This window comes from Dama dama, chromosome 29 (assembly GCF_033118175.1).
Source record: "Dama dama isolate Ldn47 chromosome 29, ASM3311817v1, whole genome shotgun sequence".
Taxonomy (NCBI): Eukaryota; Metazoa; Chordata; class Mammalia; order Artiodactyla; family Cervidae; genus Dama; species Dama dama.
The window spans coordinates 69,045,359-69,072,216 of record NC_083709.1 but is presented as its reverse complement, the minus strand read 5'-3'; the positions used below and the strand labels follow the sequence as shown (position 1 = coordinate 69,072,216).

The window sequence follows — 26,858 nt, the reverse complement described above, 5'->3', positions numbered from 1 at the left end:
CAGAAACTGTGAGCTAAATGCACATTCATATTGTTTTAAGTGGCTCAGTTTTTTGGGGGAAGGGAGCATACTTTGTTACACAGCTGTAGACAGCTGATAGACTCACAGACAATGTTGACCAAAAAAAGCCAGACCCAGAAAGATTCCATTTAAGTGAAGTTTAAGAACAGGCAAAACTCGCCTCTGATGACAGGAATTAGAATATTCACGCATTTGCAGAGTGCTGACTGGCAAAGGGGCCTGAGGGAGCCTGCTGGGGTGCTGGAAGTGCTCCACATCTTGAACTTGGTGGTGATCACACAGCTACACGTAAATACATAAATCCACTGAGTTGTCTACTCAAGATGCATTTACTTCACTATATATAAGTTAACTTCAATAAAAAATAAACTCAAGTAGGAAAGGAAGAGAGGGACTCAGAGAGGAAAAGAAAGTGGTTAAAAGTTGTTCCTTGCATGAGCTAGAATCTCTCGGATGTCCTCCCCACCACCGACTAATTAACAACAGAAACATCTCCCCCCTTGACTGAGGAGAGACTATATGTCAGATATATGAGGCATAGGCCTATTAGGCAAGTGTGAGTATTATTCCCATTTTGCATGTAAGGAAACTGAGGCATGGATACGGACTTTCCCCCATTACACAGAAAGAACACGACACAGCTGGGGCTTAGCCAGGACTCGATCCCTTGTTTGACTTCAAACGTCAGAGATCTGAAGCCAGGGAGCCCCTGGGTCAGGCCGTCTCCTGCCTAGCTTTTCCAAACAGAGTACAGCCTCCAGTGGGGACCTGACATGGTGTCCCAAATCTTTATTCTGGTTTATTCTGATCTGCACAGGAAAAGGGTTTTCTCTGTCATTTCCACTGACTTCATCTCATCTTTCCCTTAGAGTGAGGTCAGTAAAAGAGCATAATTGACATTTAGAGGAAGGGACAGTGACACATGCCTGGCCTCTCAAGGAGGCTGAATACTTCCAGACTGAATTACTTCAGTACAAAACGAGCCTGCAGACTCAAAAGCCATGCACAGACGGAGACCTGCTGCTTAGAAGCTAAAACTATAAGGAACAAAATAAAACACAGTTGGTCTTGCTCTCTTGGTTTTCAAGAGTGTGTTTTCCTTATATCTTGCAACACCAAAAGCTATATTCAGCCTCATTTAAAAAGCTGCCCTGAGTGTGGAATCTAAAATTAATGGGTGTCACCATTTGTGAAAACCTTCAGGATCCTATTCTAGCATAGCTTTTGTTTTCTAAATTTACTTCCACTAGGAAAACAATCCAATCTGGAAAAACAAGAAAACATGATCCACTCCCTTTAGCTTCTTTTCAAAATATTAAGCACATTCTCGCTGTCAAATATTGGAATGAAATGGAGACACCCGGCGAAATCCCCCTAAACTTTGCACATGTCTTCACGTGGGGAGGGAGCCTGTTTTCAGGCCTCGTCTCTGCCGAGGGGCAGGGAGTATCCCATGCCCCAAGTGTCCTGGGAAGGTCCTGCTGGAGGGAGCTCTGTGGGAGAGGAAAGTGGATCAAGAGGGGCGAAGAGCCACCGCTTGGGACATGGTTGGCTCGGGACGGATGGGCCTGCAGGCACCCCATGTGTCCTACCTGCCTCCTGGGCGCTGGGAGAGTCTTCCTGTCTGCTCATAAATGCAGCCTGTTTGGAAGCTGGGTGCTTCAGTTCCAGCCCAGTTCTGAGCCTAACTTGATTTGTGACATTGGGCATGTCCCATCCCTTCTCAAATCCTTGGTTTCCCCATCTGCAAAAGGGGGGCTGGGCTAGACACGTCTCAGCGCCCTCAGCTGCAGTCGGCCCCCTGCCCTCCCGCGTGCCCAGCCTCATCACTGTCCCAGGGTGACTCCAGGCAGCAAGAGCGCGGAAGGAAAAGAGGGTCTGGCTGAGTCAGCAAGCAGCCTCAGAGCCCTATCCTGTCTGCGTCCTGCGAGGCTCTGTGACACCCTGGGCAGAACTCCCCGAGTCCCTCTCCTTGGCCGTATAAGGAGAAGGGAGGACTCTGACACAGGTTACAGGCGCAGGGCCGAGGAGAAAGCTGTGGCCTCTGGGGACCTCGGTGACTAACAAGAACGAGGAATAAATCCAACACCACTCATCACCTCCTCTTGGCCACCCTCCCCCAGAGCCCATGCCTCCCGGGGCACTGAGAGAGGCATGGGTGGCCTTCCCCGAGCCCGAGCCAGCAGAGCCCCCTCCTCGAGACCTGTTTCAGCCCCCCACTCCCCCACCAGGCCTCAGACTCAGGCTCCCAGGAGCACCTCTCCACAGGCCCCCTGCATGTGGGTGATCAAAGCCCCCTCTGGTCTCCAAGCCCTGATGCCCTCTTCCTGCCCCCAACCCTCTCCCATCCAGCCGGGAACCATCTTTGCAGAGCATGACTGTGAGGGGTGCTGATGACAGCCCGCAGGCCACTTCCCCTCGAACTACCCGCTCCCAGCCCTTTGGGGTCCCCCCAGCTCCCTTTCTGGCTTTCTTCAGGTGGTCCCATCAGTCGATTCTGAATTGACTCCACAGCCGTCCTCTCTCCTTCTCTTTGTTCATGTGGTCCCCTACCCCAGGGATGCCACGGCCTCCCCTTTACCCTCTGACATACTGTCCACCCTAGGGTTTATTCTCAAATTCCACCTCCTCCAAGAAGCCCTCCATGATGCCTGCTCCTGACTGAAAATTTTCCCCACAGTACCCCACTGTGTGTGGCTTGCTAGAGCACCCGGCTGGATGATCAACTGTACACTTGTCTGTCATCTCATCCAGTGTGGAATCTCGAGAGGACAGAGCCAGTATTCACACACAGAGCCCAGCACAGCCCTGGGTCCCGCAGGCACTTACTAAACCCTGAGATAAAACAACGGGAGACACTCCTAGGATGGGGTGGGAGCAGGTGGTGACCAGTCAAGGGGAAGGGACAGCTGAGAAGAACCAAGACCTGCACAAAACTACAGGAGATTCAAGAACCCAGACAGGCACAGCTCACGGACTTTAGAGTCACATAGACCTGGATTCTAACCTTGCCTCTCTTACCTCCTGTATGACCTCAGGCAGGTTACACAGCCTGCCTGGGCCTCAATTTCCTCATCCACAATACTAGAGTAGGCTGTGACATCCACTCAGAGAGTCTTTGCCAGCATTAAATGAGATAATGGATACATGGTTCCTGCTCAGTACATTAACTCTTAGAAAAATGTGTGAACTCCCTAGGTCACCTTCAGAGTAAATATAAAAGTGGACAACTTCATAGTATTCATCTCCTAGCTCCTTAGAAGGACAGATTTGTATTATCCCCATTTTACAAATGAGGAAACTGAGGCTCAGGGAAGTGAATGTCCTTGCACAGATGTTTAGCCGGGGTGAGGGTGATGGTTGGCACGGGCTCTGTCTCCGGGCGGGAGCACTGGGAGGGGAGTGGGCAGCTTGCTCTCTGTAAGCTGCTACCACAGTGACCTGAAGCCAGTGCTCTGGTCATCTTTGGCCGACATTCTGCCCCAGGAATCAGGTTTCAGCTGACCCTGGGTAGATCCTGACTCCCTGCCTGGGTAGGCCTGGCGTCACATGAGTAGCCAATCCCAGGGCTTGGCCTAAGGCTACTGCCAAGCCTGTTACATGCCTTTGTTCCATCTGATCTGCCCCCTCTGCCTGCAATAGAGCAGGGTCAGCAATGGAAGAAAGGATGGAAGCAGTGGGGGCTGGGAATGGGTGCTACAGCAGGCTACTGGCATGTGAGAGACGGAAAGAATTTAATGCAGCAAATTCACACGACATGGCTGCGGCAGGCTCATGTCGCCTCTCTTTATGAATTAGAGAAAAGTGCCTTCTCCGGATGAATAAAGCCCTGTATGAAGTTTTAAAGAGTAGATTATGAGTTGGGTTTTGTCCCCTGTCTCCTCATTGTGCAGTGAACAACACATACAACCATCCAGGGCAGCCCTGCTTATCAGGTGCCACTGCAGGACCAAGTTCTGAGCTGGGTATTGGGATATGGAGATGACTTGGACACAGCCCCGCTTCTGAGACGCTCACAAGGAAGCCAAGGTACTAGGAGAACCAGGGAAGGAGCGCTTAAACTTTCTCTCCAGGGAGGCTCAGAGGCCCTATGGCAGACTGAAGGGAGAAAGCAGTTATATGCTGGCTCTTGGCGGGGGAAGAAAAGGTTGGATTTGTAGTGTTTGCCAATTTCCACAGTGTAAATGCTCTCACTAGGAGTGACTTCACGGTACCAGTATGCCATCACTCAAGTGGAGTCGGGAAGGGATCTATACAGTTAGCTCCAGAAGGCTGGTTTAGGCTGGCTCTAGAACCACTGGGAGAAGGAGAGGTTACAACCAAATCCAGAAGGAAGAGGAGGATTTCTCTAGGCAGAGAAGAGGTCAGAGCAGGGGAGGACGTTCCTCGGGAGAGAAAAGTATAGCTCTAAGTCATGGAGCCATGAAAGTAAGTAGGGAGCAAACTGTGAAGAGTTGTGAAGGTTTAAGATTGGGAGGAGTGTCAGTGTGTCGTGTCTGATTCTTTTTGACACTATGAACTGTAGTTTGCCAGGCTCCTCTGTCCATGGAATTCTCCAGGCTAGAATACTGGAATGGGTAGCCATTCTCTTCGCCCGGGGATCTTCCCAACCCAGGGATCAAACCTGGGTATCCCACGTTGCAGGCAGATTCTTTACTGTCTGAGCCACCAAGGAAGGGACTGCCAAAGTCTTCTGGAAGCTGGTAATGCTTAACCTCTCGACAGAGGTTACCTGCCTATATGAGTCATTAAGCTGTGCACTTAACTTCTATGCACTTTTCTATATATCTGTAGTATTTTTTTTAATGAGGATAAAAAGTAGAGATAATCTCATTCAGGGACAACCACTGTATACAATTTTGTTATATTTCATCCAGTCGTTTTCCTATACACACATTTATATGACCCTTCAGCAAACATTTTCATGTAGGGAAAAAAAGCAAGCTGTCTATCAGACCATAAAGAAGAAAGCATTTTAGCACGAGAAGCAACACAGTGTACTGGAAAAGAGTGGGCTTCAGGGTCAGAGACCTGCATCAAATCCTGCTTCTGAAAGTGCTCACTTGGCAGCCCTGAGAAAGCTGCTAGCCTTCAGCTTCTCTGAGCCGCTTTCTTTTCTGAAAACTGAGACTGTAACCCTCACATCCTGCAGGGCAGCTGGGAGGATCAGAGATGATGTGTATCGGGTGCACGGCCCACAGCCCGGCCCACAGGGAACTCGCAACACATGCAACAGACATGATACTGTTGTTAGGATCATCTTAGAGAGTTAGAGCTGAAATGGTTGCCCTGAAAATAAATGAACTATGGAAGTTATAGAGAAATGATAACCCTGTAAGGAAAAAAGGCAAATGAGAATTTGCCCAGTGAATAACCTTGATGGTAAGGAGACTCAAACGCCCACTGAGTGGTGGGGTGTGGGGGGGTGATGGATAAAAATGGTGTTGTTCTGCCCAGTGAGGAAGGCTCCAGTGGTTTATAAGATCTGTGCATCGGATATGCCCTGTATGCTGCCGAGAACAGAATTAAACTCAGCAAACAGGGCTTAAAGGGAGCTGACTTCTACTGAATATAAGGAAGGATATCCTCACTAAGAATGAAAGGGGTGATCTCAATAAAGAGTGAGCCTCCCCTGATTCATATCAATGTATGACAAAACCCACTGAAATGTTGTGAAGTGATTGGCCTCCAACTAATAAAAAAAAAAATAAATAAATTCACTGTGCAGCCTTGGCTAAAAAAAAAAAAAAAAAAAGAGTGAGCCTCCCATCATTAGGGGTACCCAAGCAGAAGCTGGCGGAGCACTTGGTGGGAATGATGAAGAAGGAACTGTGAGCATGGTAGAGGGGATGGACTGGATGACCTTGGAGGTCTCTTTAAAGCTGGGCTCTGGAGCTTTCACAAGCAGCAGCAAATGAGAAAGTGCAGAACTGCAAGCACCAAGTGAAGGACACGAGGAGGCCCTTGCCCATCCCACCTGGTTATCGATCTTCAGTTCCACCAGAGAAGTGTTGAACGGAAGTGCTTCCACCAAGCGCAGGATCCCGGCTCCGGAAATGAAGTTGGATTCCACGTTCAGCGTCTTCAATGCCTTATTCACCTTGAGCATCTCGGCAAGCGCCTTGAGCCATAGGAGAAAAAGGTAGGGTACCCATGAATGATCTGATTAAGGCTGGAACCCCTGTGGGTAGAACCTAAAATACTGGGGGAGCCTTGCTGGGAGTGAGAGTCCCTCACACGCAGTCAGGGACCAGGAAGGTCTCAGCGTCCTTCACCAAGCACCGTTCTGCGTCTCTGCTCCCCTCTGGCTTGCCGTGGCCCCAACCCCAGCTGGAGAGTTTCAGCTCCGTAACCTGCATCCAAGCCTTCTATTACCTGCCTCCCCGCCCTGATCAGCCTCAACTCCAGCTGCCCCTCTTGGTGGTGCTGCTCTCAGCTCCGCCCCGCCCCGGCACCCAGCGCTCTCCCTCCCCTCTGCCTTTCCTCATCCTTCCCCGCCGCCTGGAACGCCCTTCCTTTCTGCTTCACTCGTCCAAGCCCTGCCCATCCTCCCAGGCCATTCTCAATGTCCCTTTCTCTAAAAGTCTTTCCCCCTAGCTTGCTGTGCCTGCCCTCTTGAACCTCACAGACTTCATCCATAACCTCCCTCATGGAACTTGTGTTCCTGTGTTCAGAGTTGTTTTCATAGCGGTTCTGTCTCCTCCATTAGCCGATATGCTGTTGGTGGGCTGTTGGTGCACCTCATTCACCCCAAGGGAGCGTCCCACCCACACAGGACCGCACATAGTAGGTCCTCAGCCACTGGTCACTAGACTAGCAGAGTCCCAAGTCCCCTATATGCTTTCAATGTGTCTTTCTGTGTCCCTGTTGGAATTCCATGGAGTTGTCATTCTCTGTGAACAGCAGAGAGGGGAGCCTGGGAAGCCATCCCGCTGGGCAGGTAACCAGCGCAAACCGGAAGACAGGAGCCCGGGTGGCCCCAGCACGTTGGAGGACTTCAGCCAGGGGGTGTAGATGACAATCAGAGCCTCTGGAGGAAATGAAGTAATTAGCAGGTGGTGGAAACGATGTGTCATGGAGGAAAGGAGACACCAGCAGCTGATGAGCCAGGATGTAAGATCAGTGGGTCCTGGTTGTCTGAAATGACGATCTGGTCCAGGAATGCCCTTTCCATTGGCCCTGCCTGCTGAAGCCTTCGCAACGCTCAGCTCCTAGGATGCCTTCAGAGCCCACATCCTCAGCTCCCTTGCTTTCACATACTCCGGGATGACATGTCAGCTTCCTCTCCAGCCCTGTGAAGGTTGGACCCTCCTGTGGGGATGGACCCAGTCTGTGCCCACCCACAGCATCCCTCTTGCTCCCCAGGAAAGGTGTGGCCTGATAATCAAAATACTTGGCAGCTAGTATGTAAGTGTACCAGGCTGATCCAAGTAGACATACTAGTGACTGGGCTGGTCCTATAGACAGTGTCAGACCAGGTGTCAACTCTGTCTGCTGGACCAGAGTAAAGAAGTGGGCAGGAGAAGAGCTGGGGCAGGCAGTGCGGACACAAAGGGAGCTCTGGGAGCTTGTTCCCAGTCGTCCCAGAAGAATTTTCATCTTCAACAATGGGTCTCCTGGTGTGAAGGGGATGACATCAGCTGTCGATCTGGCACAGGGTCAATTCCCCGTAAATATCTGAGGAGCGGAGCTGGCTGCCAGCACAGATGGGCTTGGTTTCTCACCCAGTAACAGCAGTGGGCAGAGCATGTGACTTTGCCAGCTGAGTCTCTGTGGGCAAATTCAGGACCCACGGGAGACATCCTGAGGTCAGAGAACATCTAACCAGAGGTTCTCCACTGGCAGCAGTGAGACTATGAGCTATTCCTATCATTTCAAAAACAACCATGGAAATGTCCTATGTATTTTAAAAATGAGAAAATAATTGATTGCTATGAATGGACTTCAAAGTAAGGAAATTTATCAGGATAAAGAAGGATAGTATGGGGTCAATTATCCAAGAAGACATACAATCCTTAATGAGAATGTGCCTAACAACAGAACATCAAACTATATGAGGCAAAAACTAATCTAACTGCAAAGAGAGAGAGAGATGAATCCACTATCATGGCTGGAGACTTCCATACACCTCTATGGATTGGACAGCTCTAGGAGGTCAAAGACCAGGAAAGACATAACTGAACACAACACCACCATCAATCAACTAGGATAATTAACGTCTATAGACTATTTTATCCAACAACAGTAGAATGGACATTCTTCTCATGCACATTGGAACATTCACCAAAACAGACCACATTCTGGGCCATAAAACACACTATAACAAATTTAAAAGAACAGAAATCATACAATGTCTGTTCTCAGACCATAATGAATCAAACTAGAAATTCAATAACAAAAAGATAAGTAGAAAACTCCCCTAATACATGGAGATTAAGCAACACACTTCTAAATAACACTTCTAATAAAGAAGAAATCTCAAGATAAATTAAAAAGCATTTTGAATTATGACTAAGTGGGATATTCCATCACTTCAACAAGCTAAAAGAGAAAAATAGTCATGTCAATAGATGCAAAACAAGCATTTGACAAAATCCAACATCCATGCATGATAAAAAGTCTCAGTAAACTAGGAACAGGGAGCAATTTCCTCAAATTGATAAAGATTATCTACCAAAAAATCCCTACCGTTAACTTCATACTTAGTGGTAAGAAATTTGAAACTATTTCTAAGATTAGGTACAAGGCAAAGATGCCACCTCTCAGCCCTCTTTTTCAACATTGTAACAGAAGTTCTGTCCAATGCACTAAGGCAAGAAAATGAAATAAAAAACATATAGATTGGATTGGGAAGATGAAATAAAACTGTCTCTGTTTGCAAAGATGAGATGGTTGGATGGCATCATCAATTTGATGGACATGAGTTTGAGCAAGCTCCAGGAGTTGTGATGGACAGGGAAGCCTGGCATGCTGTAGTCCATGGGATTGCAAAGAGTCAGACACAGTTGAGCGACTGAACTGCACTTGTTTGCAAATGACATTATTGGTTACACAGAAAATACAAAAGAACTGACAAAGAAAACTCCTGGAACTAATAAGCAATTATAGCAAGGTTGTAGGATATGGTTAATAAAGAAAAATCAGCTGCTTTCTCATAGATAGCAATGAACAAGCAGAATTTAAAATTTAACGTAAATGCCATTTATGTTAGCACTCCAAACAATGAAATACTTAGATATAAAGCTAACAAAATATGTACAAGATCTATATGAGCTAAACCACAAAGCTTTGTTGTACGAAATCAAAGAAGAACTAAATAAATGGAGATATATTCCATATTCATGTACAAGAAAACTCAATATTGTCAAGATATCAGTTCTTCCCATTTTGATATAGATTAAATGAAATCCCAATAGAAATCCCAGCAAGTTATTTTGTGGATATCAACAAAACTGATTGCTACTAAATGGTTAATTACCACGGCTGGTAGGCTAATTCATGCACCTTTTAACCTGCTATTAGTATTGTAGTAATCATACTGTACTGTTATCCTTTGTTTGTCTACATGGACCATTACATTCATGAAAGTGGGAGCTATGACTATCTTGGTCACAGTTGTATTCTCAGAGCCTAATTCAGTGCTGGACATAAACATTCCATAAATATGCATTGAATATTTTTTAAAAAGGAGTTGATGGCAACTTTATAATAAGTACAATTCAATCTAATCAGAGACCAAATTTCCAACATCCATTGGATCTTAGAAAGAGCAAGAGAATTCTAGAAAAATAGCTACTCTGCTTTACTGATTATGCTAAAGTCTTTGACTGTGTGGATAACAAACTGTGGAAAATTCTTCAAGAGGTGGGAATACCAGACCACCTTACCTGCCTCCTGAGAAATCTGTATGCAGGTCAAGAAGCAACAGTTAGAACCAGACATGGAAAAACTGACAGTTCTAAATTGGGAAAAGAGTTCATGAAGGCTATATATTGTCACTCTGCTTAGTTAACTTATATTCAGAGAACATCATGAGAAATGCTGGGCTGGAAGAAGCACAAGCTGGAAGCAAGACTGCTGGGAGAAATATCAATAACCTCAGATATGCAGATGACACCACCCTTATGGCAGAAAGTGAAGAGGAACTAAAGAGTTCTTAATGAAAGTGAAAGAAGAGAGTGAAAAAGTTGGCTTAAAACTCAACATTCAAAAATCAAAGATCATGGCATCCAGTCCCATCACTTCATGGCAAATAGACAGGGAAATGGTGGAAACAGTGACAGGCTTTATTTTTGAGGGCTCCAAAATCACTGCAGAGGTGACTGCAACCATGAAATTAAAAGATGCTTGCTCCTTGGAAGAAAAGTTATGACCAACCTAGACAGCATATTAAAAAGCAGAGACATTACTTTGCTGACAAAGGTCCGTCTAGTCAAAGCTATGGTTCCTCCAGTAGTCATGTATGGATTTGAGAGTTGGGCCATAAAGAAAGCTGAGCGCTGAAGAACTGATGCTTTTGAACTGTGGTGTTGGAGAAGACTCTTGAGAGTCCCTTGGACAGCAAGGAGATCAAACCAGTCCATCCTAAAGGAGATCAGTCCTGAATATTTATTGGAAAGACTGATGCTGAAGTTGAAACCCCAATACTTTGGCCATCTGATGCGAAGAACTGACTGATTGGAAAAGACCCTGATGCTGGGAAAGATTGAAGGCAGGAAGAGAAGGGGACAACAGAGGATAAGATGGTTGGATGGCATCACCGACTCGATGGACATGAGTTTGAGCAGGCTCCGGGAGTTGGTGATGGACAGGGAGGCCTGGCATGCTGCAGTCCAAGGGGTCGCAAAGAGTCAGACACGACTGTGTGACTGAACTGAACTGAATCTAATCAGAAATATTTTTCAGATACAGGAAAAATCAAATAAAATTGATCATTGGGAACCACCAGTGAAGACAATAGTTTTAGATATGGAGAAACTGAGGACCAAGCAGGGGCAGGCCCTTGTCCATGCAGAGTGGAGAGAGAGATCCAACTTTAAGGTCCGTGTGACTTGCATTCCAACCTCAACTCCACTTCTCACTTGCTGTGAAACTTTGGACAAAGCAAGTTGTCTGAGCTCCCTCTACCCCCGGTTCTTCATCTGTAACGTGGGGAGCTCTGCACCTCTGGGATCGGGGATGATGGTGGAGGTTAACTAGGATAATGCACAGACGGTGCCTGGCTAACGGCTGTTCTGTCCACATTCCCTCCTGGCTCCTCGCCATGTGCCTTTCACCACATCACACCTCGCCACACAGGGCTCTTCATCGGTGGCACATGGCCAGTCCTGGGGCCACAAATGTCAACTTTCCTGTTTCTATGCCTCCCACTCTCAATGCAACAGAACAGAAAGGTACGTACAAATGCCACAGGGTCATTGCTTCGTGTTCCCACTATGCTGAACTTCTTCACGTACGCGTTCTCTTTGAGGGCTTCTGCATACGCCTTGAGAGTGGGTATGGGGATGTTCTGCAGAGAGAAAGGCAAGCAGTGACCAGCAGCCCTGCCGGGGGCAGGCAGGGCAGAGAGATGGGGCAGTAATTCTCTCACAACCTGATGCAACCTGATGCCCAGCACGTCTCTGACCAAAGAGCTGAAAAGGCAAAGGGTTCTTGCTTTGCCCTGGATGGCTTAGATTTGGGGAGAACTTTCTGGTAAGCAGACTGAGAAAGTCCTCCCTGAACATTTCAGATAGCACCTGCAGTTTTCTCTTTGTACACGCAGAGACCGGAGGAGCAGAAAACATCAAGGCAAAGCTGCAGGAGAGTGTTGTGCTGAGAGCTCAGCCTGGGGGTGTGTGCAACGGGCAATGTTTCTGACTTTGCTGTGTGACTCTGGGGAAGTCTCTGCCCATCTATGAGTTTGTTCCCATAAACTAAGGTGGGGCATTGCCCTAGATAATCTTTAAGAGACATCTGCCCCAGAGGGTCTCAGCCCTACCACACATTGGAGGTGCTAGGGAACTTTCATAAAATGCTGCTGCTCAGCCCTGCCCTGGACCAGTAAAATCAGAATCTCTGTGGGAAGAGGGACTGGGCATTGGCATTTATTATTATTTTAATCTTAAGTGAAAACCACTGACCTAGTTCAACTGCCTCACATGCGGAGGGGAAACAAGCCTGAAATGGGTGAGCCCTTGCCTGAGGCCCCACAGGGAAGGCACAGTGCCTGGCCAGGTCCCCCCATCCCACACTTCTCTGAGCCCATAGATGTTGCCAGGGTGCCCAGTTCTGAATTGTGCCAGTGTCTCCCACGGCACATGGCAGACAGTGGAGGCACCCGAAGGGATCTCACGTTTCAGAGTGTCACTTTAGCCCCCGTGGGAGTGGAGCGCAGGTGGGGCAGACACTGCAGGCGCAGGTTTCCAATCTGATCATGCCATGAGGCTGGCAGCCACTCCAAAGAAAGCGGAGAAGAAAGGAAAAGGGAGCTGGGGGGAAGTGAGGGGCCCACTTCTTATCTTACATCTACACCCCCTGAGAGCTAATCTCTCTGGCTCCCGGGCTGAGCAGGTGAGCGGGCAGCTGGGCCTGCTTCTGCATTCCTCCCACGGCCTGGCCACCCATCCCTGCTCTGCCTGCTGGTCACACAGAAAGGGCCCAGAGAGATGTGGGCCAACAGCCTAGAGTATGTCTTTGGACACTGGGCAAATGGTTCCCATTTAGGGTTGCAGAATAAGGCTGAATACATGCATGAGACACAGGTTCAGGGTTAGGCCCCTCCCCAGGCTTGGGTTACCCCACGAACCTGGTGGGCGCCAGGCTTTTCCAGCCTTGAGATCCCATGCAGCCACCTGTGTCTGACTCGTGATTTATCTCCGAGAAACTCTCAGTGTGGTGGATAAAGTGGTGGGTTTCCAGAGTCGAAGCTGGGTTGACTATGGTGAACATCTGGGGCTGATGGCAGGCCCCGAAGGAAACCAAGAAGATGGGCTGTGCTGGTTTATACTGCCCTCTTTCCCAAAAGTTTTGCCTCTATTCCTGACCCAGAAACACCCAGAGGCCAAGCAGGACGCTGCTGTCCGTGTGCAGCCTGGCCTGGGCTGTCTGCGTCTGAGTGGACTCGGTCTCCCCCACACTCCCAGAGCAGGGGAAGCAGAGTGAAGGCAGCCTCACCCGGATGTTGTTGAGGTTGACCTCTTCAAGTTTCGGGTCGTTGTTCTTTATCCTCTCCAGGGTTTCCTCCACGTCCGTGGCATTTGGTTCTTCGTCGGGCACAGGCTTGTACTGTGTAGGTTTGATCACACCTAGAGTGACCGACAACAGGGAGATGGCTCACAGAGACGGGTGTCACTTTCCCGTGACACCAGGACATCAGAAGGAAGTGGCGGTAGAGCCCAGGGACGTGGAAGCCTGGGCCTCTCGGGGGTTACGAGGGGAGGGGCCGGAGGAGGATGGTGACGGATGGGGCCAGGAGTCTGGGCCCCGCTTGGACAATGCCTCTGCCGACCTGCAAGAACTAGGTGAATTCACTAAACTGTCTGAAGCTGGGAGTCCTCACGGTAGAGTGGGAACAGTCGTTCTACCCAGTGGGTTCCCGTAAGGATAAAATGAAGACTGGATGGGAAAGAAATGTGTAGGCCTTCCAGAGGAAAAGGTAATTGTGCTTTGGGAGCCTTCATTTCTCTTTGGGGCCAAATTGCCAGCTTGGAACAATGCAGTGGAGCAATTCAGACAATGCAGTGTTGGCACAGGAAGGGACAAGGAGACTTGTGGAGCAGGAGAGGCACCCAGACACAGACCTGTGTGGATACATGAACATTTATGATCCGGGTAGAGCCCCATATCAGGGGTGAAAGGATGGACTTTGCAAAGAGTGGTGCTGGGACAATGGAATATTGACATAAGAAAATGAAAGCTTGCTCTCATTTCACACCGCACACAAACATGAACTCCAGGAGGATTAAGAAGTGGAATACAAGAAGTAAATCTCTAAAACTTACAGAAGAAAACAAAGGAGGATGTTCTGATAATATTGGGATGGGGAAGGCCTTTGTAATCAAGCCACAAGGATCCCAGGAGGGTAAAAAGAAGAGGTGGGCAGTCTTAGCTAGTAGAATTTGAAATCTTCTGCACTGAGATTGCAGAGAGTGGGTGGAGAGGACCCCTCACTTCTGAGACGCCCTCGCGGTGGGGCAGGGGCGGGGCCGGTACTCACTGTTGAGTCCCTCCTTGTTCACGATGGCGCTGCTGCCCAAGGCCTGGTAGTACTGCTGGTTGCTCATAAGCGTGTGCATGCCGAGGATAGCTGCAGGGACACAAGGGCCCGTGACGCGCCTCTCAGACAGACAGCTTCCCAGGCACAGACATTCCATGCCCCAGGAAGTTTTACTCACAGAAATGGCAAGAAACACTTTGGTTTTTATTCTTGCTGCTACTGATGTTACTGTCCAATCTCTATCCCCAGCCTAGGTGTCTCTAGTCCCTGGCCTCAGATTCCTAGGTGTCCTCCTGACATGTCCAACCCAACTTGGCCAAAACAGAACTCCTCTTTCTCATCTTCTCATCCTGCCTGTGCCCTGGGGTAGAACCTCAGTCACATGGCACCCTTCCCCCCAAATCCTCACCCTCCCGCACAGGATCTCTCATTTGTCCCATCTCCCACCCCATCACCTCTGTCCTGGTCACGGCCCTATCAGTTCTTGCCAGTGATTCCAGCTGCAGAATCACTGGGATGCTGGCTTCAGTCTCTTCCGACCCGCCCCCAGCAGCACTCAGCACAGAGCAACCAGAAAGATCTCTCTGGAAATGCAAACCTGACCGTATCCCTCTCCTGATCAGTCATTCTTTCATCCATTCATTTGTTCGGCACCTACTGAAATCCAGCATCATGTGTCCAGCTCCGGGGTGGGCTGGGGTGGGGGTGGGGATGGTGAGGACTAAGAGAGACGGGGCCTCTGCCATGCAGCCTACAGTCTGCCGGGAACTAGAGACTAAGCAAGTACCCACACAACTGAAAACCTAAGTGCAGAGTAGGCCCAGTGTCATCAAGAAAAAGTTCAATGTGCTCTGGGAGAAGAGGACAGAGGGATGGGAGCGATGAGATGGTGGCCAAGTTGAAAGAAAGAAGGTAGAATATTTTGGACAGAGGGATGGTGGCTAGGAAGCCACAGGCCGGGGAGAGAGGGGGAAACTGAAGATGGACAGAGGGGAAGCTGGACCCGTGGCAGAGGGCAACGTGGCCTCACCAGCTGCTGCGGTGGGGCTGGAGAGCACGCTCTACAGCAGTGACCCTCAGTCACCGCGCATCTGAATCCCTGGGAATCTTTTGAGACTCCTGATGCCCAGACTCCCCCAGACCAAGGAAACCACAATCCCCAGGGCTGGGGGCAAGCATCTGCCTTTTTAAAAGCTCCCCACACTAACACAGCATTGTAAATCAATCAAGACTATATTCCAAGAAAAATTTTAAAAGCTCTCCAAGTGGTTTCAGTGGGCAGCCAAGGTTGAGAACACTGCCTGTTCTTTACAACAATGCTTTGGAGTAGATTTGATTCAAATAGGCCAGGTCACACCTTCTAGGGCCTTCTAGGTCGAGAGAAGAAGTTCAGGTATCTTTTTCTAGGTGTGGCCTGAGCAGGAAGTGAGATGGTCTGACTCAGGTTCCTGTTACTCAGGCTGAATGCGGAGCACTGACCACAGAGAGGAGAGACAAGCTTGTGGGACTGTGAGGCTGGTGCAGTGCTCACTTGGGAGGACGATGCCTTGTGACCCCAAGGCCTGGCTTCACCCATCCTCCCTGGGCTGGCCCTGCTTCAGTCTCCCTGTCCCTCGCCCAGGCCCTTTCTGCTCCGGCAACACCAATGCTCAGCGGCTGCTCCTGCTTCTTCCAACGCCACCCATTCGCTGGCGATCGATCCTTTTTCCATCTACACCTTCCACTGCTGAAATGTAGCCCCACCCCCACCGGAGAGTTTTGAGATTTAGCAAATAAAATGACAGGATACCCAGTTAAGCTGTAATTTCAGATAAACAATTAATAATGTTCTGATATGAGCGTGCCCCGTTCAGCATTTGAGAACTTTTTCTGTAGGAAACTTAGTGTTTAGTCTGAAATTCAAATCTAACTGAACATGTTAGAGTATCTAACAACTCTACCTCCCCATACTTTGAGTCTGGAATCACGCTTCCTTCCCAGAAGCCCCCCGGATTCCGCCTCCCCTCTAGCTCTCTCAGAGCACCTGGGGTCCCTGTAGAGTCAGCACAGTGTTAGAGCTGTCTGGGCTTCCAGAGGTCAGGGAAGAGTATTCTCTGTCTTGGACCTCTTTCAGAAGATGATATTTGGTAAACATTTGTTCATGAAAAAAAAACAAACAAACCTCCCCTGGCCATTTAATTAGATGCAATTTCTAGTTAGAGACACAACACGGGAACCTTCAGCGAAGAGTCAAGAGACCCAAGTTCCAGTCCTGACTCTGCCTCTGATGCTGCTGTGTCCTTGGATGAGTCTACTCCCCTCTCTGGATTTCAGCTTCCCCTGTACAATGAGGGGTAAGACTCGACCACTGGGTCTCAATCATGGCTACACATACAAATGACCCAGGAACTTTACAACAGTACCAGTGGTCCTCCTGGACAAACTGATCTAATCTCTGGAAATGTATTTTTAATCTCCTTGGACGATTTCTGATGCTCAGTGGGAGCTAAGAACCACAAGACAAGATGATCTGAAAGTCCCTTCTGTTTCTCACATTCTAAGAGTCTTCTCTGCTAAAATTAGACCTGCCTACTCATCGCTAAGAACTGGTAAGGAGAGAGGCTTCTGCACTGTTTTGAGTTCTTTGGGCCTTAATTTAGGCTGCATCTCCGTGGGCAGAGGGAGCTGAGGCTTGAGTCAGCAGCAGGTGAATCAGATCACCTGGAATCACCTTCTGGGGTGGGCTCTTCCAGCCCCCACCCAGACAGCGGCTCTGATGGTGGTTCTAGGCTGCTGCTGGGTTTTAGGTTTGGAAAAACAGTTTGTTGGGAATTATTGGAAAGATGTAACCTCAGACGGCTTCTCCTGCTCAGAGTGTATAGAGTGGTGGGAAAATGGGAAATGCATTTTTTGCTTGAATGATAGCTTTTCCTAATGGTCCAGAAAGAGGGGGCCAAGGCAGGAAGGTTACAAGGAAGTGCCGGGGGACAGAGGAAGGAGACCTGGACTCCGGCCTGAGCCTTGGTACTAACTTACCGAGTAACTCTGTCCAGATCACTTCCACTTTTTGCGCCTCAGTGTACTCACCTCTAAAATGGATCATATTTGAGGGACAATCTCTTACCTTCTCATGGGCCTTAATAGCCACTTGACAATTTCTCACTGTCTTATAGTGTTTGATTTTTACGATCAGCATCCAGGACATGTACTGTCAACCCCCATTTTCCTAGCAGGCTCAAGAGGGTAATGGTTGGTGAAAGACCATTTGGTGAAGACCCTCCTGGCTTCTAAGTTAATGTCCTCACCCACACCTCCACATACTAGGTCACCAACTGGTCTAAAGTTCTAAAATTTCCCCTCGACCTCAGAATTCTAAAGACAGACGACATATATTCTAGGAGGTAATGTATATCAATAGCAGCCAGAAGAGGAAATAAAACAACTTTGCAATTCAGAGATTAAAGTTCTAAGAAGGTGAGGGAGGAGGACTGGAGGGGGAGGGGCCAGGTAAAATCTCCAGCACTGAGCAGGCTGCCCGTGGCTACGAAGCCACTATTTCCTTCTCCCGACCTAAGGACCAAACCATGACGTTCTCCTTGCTTGGCTTTGCACACCCCATGTCACCAGGAGTGAGTGACAGAGAAAAACAGCACATCAACATTGCCTGCTGCTTCATTCTTTGTAGATACTGGCAGGGCTGAATTTAGCACAGGGGAATGTGATTTCTTACAAAAAAAGTCTAGATCTTCCTCAAAACTCAAAAAGGCCTATTTTTGAACTCTGAAAAAGAACATCAAGTTCTCTTTGCTCACTCTGCCTTGGCAGGGTTCACTCGTTGGTAATTTGACTTAGGACAGAGACACAGCGGCACACATCCTTGGCTCCTCAAGCTGCCAAGTGCTCGGGCTGACTCGGGCAGACGGCCGGAAGGTACTTCCTGCATCCTGGGAGCAGGTGAGAGAAGCTGGCTCCAGCCCAGGACCTCAGAGCAGCTGAACCAGCTACTCCTGAATAAGCCATACCCTGACCCTTGTTTATCGGAGGAGAAGAGATGCCTAAGGACATCAAAGTACAGCAGAAGCTGGGTGGTCTAAGACTGCCTCTGATCGTCACAGGAGCTGGGGGTACCAACCGCCCTGGGGTGGCCTGGGGGTTCTGAAAGGTAAGTTTCCCTACCCTCAATTCCTTCCTGGGTCCTGCCCTGCCTGAAAGTTCCCCAAAGGTGAGTCAAGGTCATACCCCTGACTGGGGAGGGGAGGCAGTGACCATGCACTTGCTTGCAGCTGACTCCCAGTGGCCTCGGAGCTACAACCCAAGGCCACATGCCAAGGAGTTAGCCTGGTCGGGGGCCAGCACATTGCTCATCACCTATGATGACACTGCATGTGGATATTTGTATGTCTCTGCGCTGTCCTCTTCATCACATCCTGGGGCCCCTAGGTCCGGGACTGGATCTGATTCATCCCAGCAGTGTACGCTGACTCGCGAGTGAATGCACAGACGAGAAAACACACGAGTGAGTGAGAGTTCACAGGTCTGGCTCATGTGACACACCTCCTGGGTGTCCCCCTACACATTCCCATCTCAGCCAGGTAGCAGGCCTGCCGCACGTGCACCTGCAGAGCAACGGCTTAGGGGGGCTGCTTTCCCACTGGGACCCATCTCCTGGCCTAGCTCACCTCTGCTCTTCCTCCTCTCGGCCCAGCTTCGGTCCCCACCTCGTCTGACGGCCCCACCACCTGACGAGCTCCCTCCTGCACTCAGCCCTTTCTCCCTGCGACACTTGCTCCTACCTGTCCCTGCATGCTGGCCTCGGGGCTTGTTTAACCTCAGCTCCCCACGGGCAGGAACCAAGCTGCTTTCTTATGGTTAGTCCAGAGCAATTGGAAGCTTAGTTAACAGAAATGCTCTGCCCGAGAGTCGAGTCCCAGGGAGCAGAGAGGACCTGCAGACCCTGTGCCCAGCACGCCCTCCTCTTCGTTCCCTAATGCATCATCCACTCGGGTCTCCAGCTCCCGCCGGCAACACCACCTAGCACTCCAACAAGATGTCCCACCTCCAGCGACTCCATCTCTTAAATCGACTCCAGGCTGGGCAGCTCTCCTCGGTCCTTGCAGGCACCCAGCTCTGTTTCCTGGAGCCTCAGGCCAAAAGCCCACACTCATGTCATCATCTCAGCCTCTTGTCCTCTGATCCAGCTCTAGGAGGAGCTGGTCTTTCAGAAACACATCTCAGACACAGGCCACCTTGGCCCGTGGCCTCACCTGGGGCCTGTCCCCTCCATCCCCTCATCCTCCCAACACTACCACATCTCTACCCAAACCCCTGCTTTCATCTGGCCTCTCCCAACACTGCCCAGCCCAGGCCTCAATGCTTTAGTGTGACATCTAGAGCCTTTCCTAATTCCTATCCTCGCCCCGGCCGACTCTGAGATTCAACCACGCACCCCCTCCCTACTCTGTGTCCACTCCGCTACTCTGCGGAAGGCTTTATCCAGGGTGGACTGGGTGGTGATGCTGTGAGCAGACCCTAGAACCAAGCTGCCGGAGTTCAAACCCGTGGGCAAGGATAACCTCACGATGCCAACTTGCTCTATCTGTAACACGGGGACTTCAATAAAACTCACTTCATAGGATCGCTGTGGTCAATAAATGCAGCAAGGTGTGGAAAGCAACGCCCACAGCAGCGAGGACATAGTTGGTGGTCAACAAATGTTCCACACCTTCTTCCACGGCCACCTTTCAAGCAGCTGACATGCAGCGATAGGCGTCCAAGGCTAGCCCGTGAACACTGGTGGTGTCCTGCAGCTCCCCCTCTCCTTTCTGGGCATTGGAAGTGTATGGTATCATGAACAGATACTAGTAATTAGCCATGCCAACAAAAACAAGGAGGAATAGTTTCAAGAAATCAAGACAGAAACTTAGCATGATATTGCAGTTCTATTTTGGCATAGGAACTGGCGTTTCTGACGGTGGAGTCATTTGATAATCCCTCTGAGCTGCCTAATGAGGAGCGTGACGTCAGGAGGGGGATCAGAGAAGGACCAGGACAAACACAGTCGCCGGGGTGAGCCGGTGTGCAGACGCTGGGTCCACAGCTGTGTCCCCCACCCACCGCCCAGGTGCACAGATGAACCGGAACTTAAGCAAACTCTGAGCTGGGAAGACAGTTGGGTCCTAATACCGGAGCCTCACGTGGGATCTAATGGGACATGTGTGGGTTTTGATGAGCACAGCAGTTGAGTATCCTGACCTAAGTGCTGCATTTCCAGGGTCATACCCTCACTGCTGTGTACTTCACAGTGAAAGTGGACACCTTTCCCCCTCAGCCTTGACACCCTTCAAGCCACTGCCCTTTGTCCTTTCCCAAATGTCCCGCCTCCCCAGGAAAGGCTATCTGGGTTGAGGGTCTGCACACTGGCTCCCCCTGTTCACTCTTGCAGGTTGCTGCAACCTGGCTCTGGCTCCCCTTCCTCCTCTCCCCTAAGAATGTCATCATACACAACACGCATAAAAAGCTGGAGGATGCAAAAAGCATAAGACACCGCAGCCAGCTGAGGCCCCTGGCAACGGCAGCCTCACTGGCCTCTGGCCTCGCCTCTGAGTCTCCCGGTAGGCCCTGAACCCTCATACTGTCTCCCTAGCTCTCGCGTTAGGCTCTGCCCGTCTTGATTCGGCCTTGGGTTCCCAGCCCATTCGTGGTATCCATGGTGGCTACTTTCATCCTATTTCCATTCTTCTCCCAAAGACTTCTACCCCAGCCAGGGCCCGAGCCTCCAGAGCCCCAGACCCCACTCCTGCCAGGCCCTCCACCCTAGAGCTTGACAATACTGATGATACCCACCTCCCTATCTCCAGCGTGGACCCTGGAAGGACTCAAGGACTTTCATATACACCTGCCCCCCCGTGGGTGGCCATTGGCCTTATTTCCCCTACACTTGTCCCTCCCTCACTCTTACGGCTGAATTTTGTCCCTCCAAAATTGTTGATTGTGTCCTGCTTTGTCCTTCTACTATGTTGAATAAGGTAATTTCTCAGTTCAGTTCAGTCGCTCAGTCGTATCCGACTCTTTGCGACCCCATGAACCGCAGCACGCCAGGCCTCCCTGTCCATCACCAACTCCCGGAGTCCACTCAAACTCATGTTCATTGAGTCAGTGTTGCCATCCAGCCATCTCATCCTCTGTGGTCCCCTTCTCCTCCTGCCCCCAATCCCTCCCAGCATCAGGGTCTTTTCCAATGAGTCAACTTTTCACATAAGGTGGCCAAAGTACTGGAGTTTCAGCATCAGCATCAGTCCTTCCGATGAACACTCAGGACTGATCTCCTCTAGGGTGGACTGGTTGGATCTCCTTGCAGTCCAAGGGACTCTCAAGAGTCTTCTCCAACACCACAGTTCAATTTCTAGCCCCTTAAAATTTGTAACTGTTTTCAGAGATAAGGTCTCTAAAGAAGTGATTAAATGACAATGAGGCTGTTAAGGTGGGTCCTAATGCCTGGTGTACTTACAAGAAGGAGATAGGACACAAAGGGACCCCAGGGAACCCCTGCACAGAGAGATACGGTCATCAGAGAGGTACAGTCATCTGCAAGCCCGGAGAGAGGGCTCAGAGGGAACCAAGCCTGGGGACACCTTGACCTTGGACAGCTAACCTCCAGAACTACTGAGCAAACACAGTGCTGTTGTTTAAGTCACCAGCCCGTGGCATCGTGTGAGGGCAACCTGAGCAGACTAGGGCACCCACCTTCACCAGTGACACCGACTTAGTCTCCGGAGAACTGGACTCCTCCCCTGACCTCACAGTTGACCCCGTCTTTCCTCTCCCCTTCCCACTTGCCTTGAGTCTCTCCCGATGCCATCCACCCTCCTGTCATCATCCGGGTGAGGGTTAGTAGCCCCCAAGACTGCTGAATAAAAAGACCACCTACCCCATGGGGCCAGGGAGCACAGCACAACGGTGGGCACGCCACAGCCAGAGCCTGACCCCCGGGGAGAAAGCGATACCAACAAGCGGGACGGGGACCAGACAGGAAGAGGGGGACGGGAGCAGGTGGTGACGGGCTCTGGATGCCGGGCCACCTTCTGGAGTTTAGGGGCTGTCTGTGAGATCACATGGAAGCACGCATGAAGATGGAGGGTGCTCTACAAATATGAGATATGCGGTGATCGGCTCCAAGCCCAGCTCTCTGAACTGTGCAAAGCGGTAACATCAGATGACCTGTTCCAGGCCTCTGGGAGCCGCCTGGACCTGAGATACCAGCAGCCCTCTGTCTGCTCCCCTCTCTTCCCAGGAGGCCTGGGCAGGGTTTGATGCAATGACTGGGGAAGGGCTTAGGCTGCCTCCCACATTCCTCTGGGATGGGCTCCGAGGTGGAAAGGGTTTGGGGGTTTTTATCTCTATTTCACTCATTTTGGTTCCTAGTAATAGGTTTCCATCTCCTCCAGTCCTTTTTAGAAACAGAGGGGGGTATTTATGTTGAAATGAATCACTCAAGGCTCCCCTGCTGATGCGGGTCAAAGGCTTTAGAGGACGTGGGGAAGCCGCAGGAGCGCCTCCTACCTGCGATGTCGCAGAGCTCCGCATCCGAGGCATTGGCCAGGGCCTCCTCCAGCTCCGGCTCCAACGTCACACTTTCCAGCACGGGGTCCATCGGCTTCTGCTTGGGGACCCAGACCTTTCCTGAAAACACATGAGATGCCTGTTACACGGAGCGCCACTGCACTGGGGCAGCCTCTGGCGATGACCCCAGGTGGACTGTCCAGAGTCCTGCGGATTCCTCCATGCCAAGGTGCCCTTAAAGCTTCTCTCTCTGGGGATCCAGTGCCAGACTGGCTCAGAGAAAGGGAATCCGAGATCTCCGGCAGAGCACCCCTTATGTTTAAAAAGAAGAACTTTAGAACTTGGTCAGAGGAGACTGCTCACTATTGAAAACACTGGTCATTAATTTTAACAATCAGTAAGTAGAAAAAAATGCAAAAGAAAAATATAATAGAGTGCCAGGGTCTGGAATGCTCTAAACAAGGGTTCTGGTATGAGAGAAAAACTTAGAAACGTTTCTAACACAAATACACACACTCAGATTAGTAAAAGAGGAATAGGGAGAAACTTGGGACATTATATTTTTAAAGTGTCAGGCTCATAAGTGAACGACAGAGCAAAGAGGCACACACGGGGATGGTTGGCGGCCGCAGAGTGCACCAAGGTGGCCTTTTGAAGAAATTATGGGGCATCCTCACAACGGCGATCCCGCAAAAGGACGATGGAGAGCTCTACCCACTAAGAAAGGGAAATGCCCAAGACAACATGTATGAAAAAGTGAGAGCTTAACAGGCAGGAAGGCCAGGGGTCTCCAAATGGAGGAAATAGGCTACAAGTGTCTCTTAAAACTGTGTGTTGCTATGACGACACCTGGTTCCACCTGAACTTAACTTTTCTCAAACCTTGAGCTAACCAATGCAGTTTTTCATATGGAAATGTTTTCCTTAAGCTATGTTAATGAAAACTGTGTATTTGCCTTGGAATTTGCCTTTCTTCAAAATGGTTCCACCTAAGACTAACTCTTGGCTGATAATAGCTCAAAAAAACCCGTATTCATGTCAATTGTTTTATGGCTGGGGGATGATACACCTCCGTGCCACCCTATCTCAAAAATGCACATCGTGGGAGAGGGGCCTGGTGAAGCTCCGTCAGCCTCGACGTGTCTTTCTTATCTGATTAATCACTTTCTAACAGACATAAAACAGCTTGCTAAAACTAGCAGGGGGGGCACTCTCCGTCCCCCTTCTGATGTCTCTGTCAGAAGGTTTCTCTGTCCCTTTTCTTACTTTAATAAAACTCTGCTACACAAGAGCTCTTGAGTGATCAAGCCTGGTCCCTGGTCCTGAAGCTAAATCTTCTTCTTCGGAGATCAAGAATCCGACACCATTCTCTGTAAGCTATCAAAAGCAAGCTTACAGAATAGCATAAATTATTTAATTCTGGTTATGAAAAATTGCAGTTGTGCGTGCTAAGTTGCTCAATTGTGTCTGACTCTGTGTGACCCTATGTACCCACCAGGCTCCTTTGTCCATGGGATTCTGCATGCAAGAGTACTGGAGTGGGTTGCCATGCACTCCTCAAGGGGATCTTCCGGACCCAGGGATTGAACCCACGGCTCTTATGTCTCCTGCATTGGCAAGGCAGGTTCTTTACCACTGGTGCCACCTGGGAAGCCTGAAAAATTGCATACACACACACACACACACACACACATACATATCTATTCATGCAACATATTTACTGAGTTGCAATCAACCCTGAATATTCATTGGAAGGAATGATGCTGAAGCTGAAGCTCCAACACTTTGGCCACCAGATGTGAAGAGCTGACTCATTAAAACCCTGATGCTGGGAAAGGCTGAGGGAAAGAGGTGAAGGGGGAGACGGAGGATGAGATGGTTGGATGGCATCACTGACTCAATGGACATGAGTTTGAGCAAACTCCGGGAGATAGTGAAGGACAGGGAAGCCTGGCATGCTGCAGTTCATGGGGTTGCAAAGAGTCGGACACAACTTAGCAACTGAACAACAATTAACAATTTATTGAGTCCTTCCTATGTTCTAGGTACCTTTCTTGGCACTAGGCAGATAGCAGGGAACAGTTTACAGTTTAGTGAAAGAAGACAGATAATTAGCAAACATGTAAAGATAGCAGATAGTACTAAGCATCACAAAGGAAAATAAAGCCAAGCAAAATATTAGGAAGTTCCAGGCTGGGGTGTGGGTGAGGTGGACTCTGCTCTTTGGTGGTGGTCAGGGAAGATGATCTGTGAGCCGTAATCTAACAGAGTGGGGAAATGAGACCCTCAGATCAGCGACAAGACGAGGATGCCCACTTTCACTGCTCCTACCCAACTGTGTACATAAAGTTCTAGTCAGACTGAACGGACAAGAAATAAATGGTATCCAGACTGGAAACGAAAAAGTAAAATTATCTCTGTTCTCAGATGATATAAACTTATATGTAGAAAACCCTAAAGATTCTACATACAAAAGAAATAGGATACAAGATTAACATACAAAACTAAGTGGTATTTCTATACAGAAGCAATGAAAAACCTTAAAGGGAAATTAGAAAAATAATTTCATCTACAATAGCATCCTAAAGAACAAAATACTTAGGAATAAATTTAACCAAGGAGGTGAAGGATTTGTACAATCTCCTGCACTGGCAGGCAGATTCTTTTACTGAGCTACTTGGAAAGCCCACAAAACACTGCTTTTTTGCTAAACAAGCAAAAAAGAATCCCAATTTCAAAGATTGGAAGGCAATATTAAAATGGTAATACTGCCCCAAACAACCCACAGATTCAAAGCCATCCTTATCAAAATTTCAATGGTCTTTTTTTTTTTTTTTTGCAGAAATAGAAAAGCAAAACCTCAAATTCATATGATTGTAAGGGACTCCAATCAGTCAAAATATCTTGATAAAAACAAAGTTGGAGGATTCAGACTCCCTGATTTCAAAACTTACTGTAAGATTAAGCAATGTGGCACAAACATAAGGATAGACATAGAACACAATGGGGTAGAATTGAGAGTCCAGCAATAAACCCATACATCTTAGGCAGATTGATTTTTGATGAACTTGTCAAATCCATTGAATGGGGAACAATAGTTTCTTCAAGAAATGGTGCTGGGACAACTGGATATCGATAGGCAAAAAGATAAAGCTGGATCTCTATCTCACACCATACACAAAAAACCAACTGGAAACAGATCAATGACTTAACTATACTAGTTAAAACTATACAATTCTTAGAAGAACACATAAACGTAAATCTTCATGACCTTAGATCTGGCAAAGTATTCCTAGATATGACAAAAAAGAATAAGAACCTAGAGAAAAATTGATCAATTGAATTTAAAATTTACAACCTTTGAGCAACAAAGGACATCATCAAGAAAGTAGAAAGACAGCATAGAGAAGAAGAAAAAATATTCAAAAGTCATATATTTTTATAGGGTCTAGTATTCGGAATATATAAAGAACTTTAACAACTCAACTACCAAAAGAAAAACAACCTATTTAAAAATGAGCAAAGGGCCTATAGACATTTCTCCAAAGAGGATATACAACTGCCTCTCGGTATCTGAGGGGGATTGGGTGCTCAAGTCACTTATATAAAATGGCATAATATTTGCATATAACCTACACACATCCTCCTGTATACTTTAAACCATCTCTAGATTATTTATACCTAGTACAATGCAAATACTATGTAAATAGTTGCCAGTGTGAGACAAATTCAAGTTTTGCTTTTTTAAAATTTGTGGAATTTTAAAAAATATTTCTGATTCATGGTTGGTTGAATACAGAACCTACAGACATGGAGGGTCAGTTGTACAGATGGGCAACGAGCATGTGACAAGGTGCTCAACAACGTTGGTCATTAGGGAAATGCAAATCAGAATCCCAGCAAGATACCTCTTCACAATCGTGATAATGATTATAACAAAAATCAAAAGTTAAAATGGAAAGTAACACATGTTGGCAAGGGTGTGGAGAGACTGACCCTCATAGATTTGCTGGTGGGAATGTGAAACGGTGCAGTTGCTTTGGAAGACAGTTTGGTAGTTCTTTAAAAAGTTAAATGTAGAATTACATATGATCTAGCAACTC

General features: G+C 48.6%; 1 protein-coding gene across 2 annotated transcripts in view; it reads right to left on the bottom strand.

The window, feature by feature from the left end:
* The window catches only part of TMOD1 (tropomodulin 1), an 85,998-nt gene that overhangs the window by 15,788 nt on the left and 43,352 nt on the right, over positions 1-26,858 (bottom strand). For both annotated transcript variants that reach the window (XM_061132630.1, XM_061132631.1), the window contains exons 4-8: positions 22,757-22,876; positions 14,219-14,308; positions 13,177-13,307; positions 11,423-11,530; positions 5,999-6,142 (exon numbers count right to left, since the gene is read on the bottom strand). In XM_061132630.1, coding sequence (XP_060988613.1) covers positions 5,999-6,142; positions 11,423-11,530; positions 13,177-13,307; positions 14,219-14,308; positions 22,757-22,876 — 593 coding nt within the window. The remainder of the gene's footprint in view (positions 1-5,998; positions 6,143-11,422; positions 11,531-13,176; positions 13,308-14,218; positions 14,309-22,756; positions 22,877-26,858) is intronic.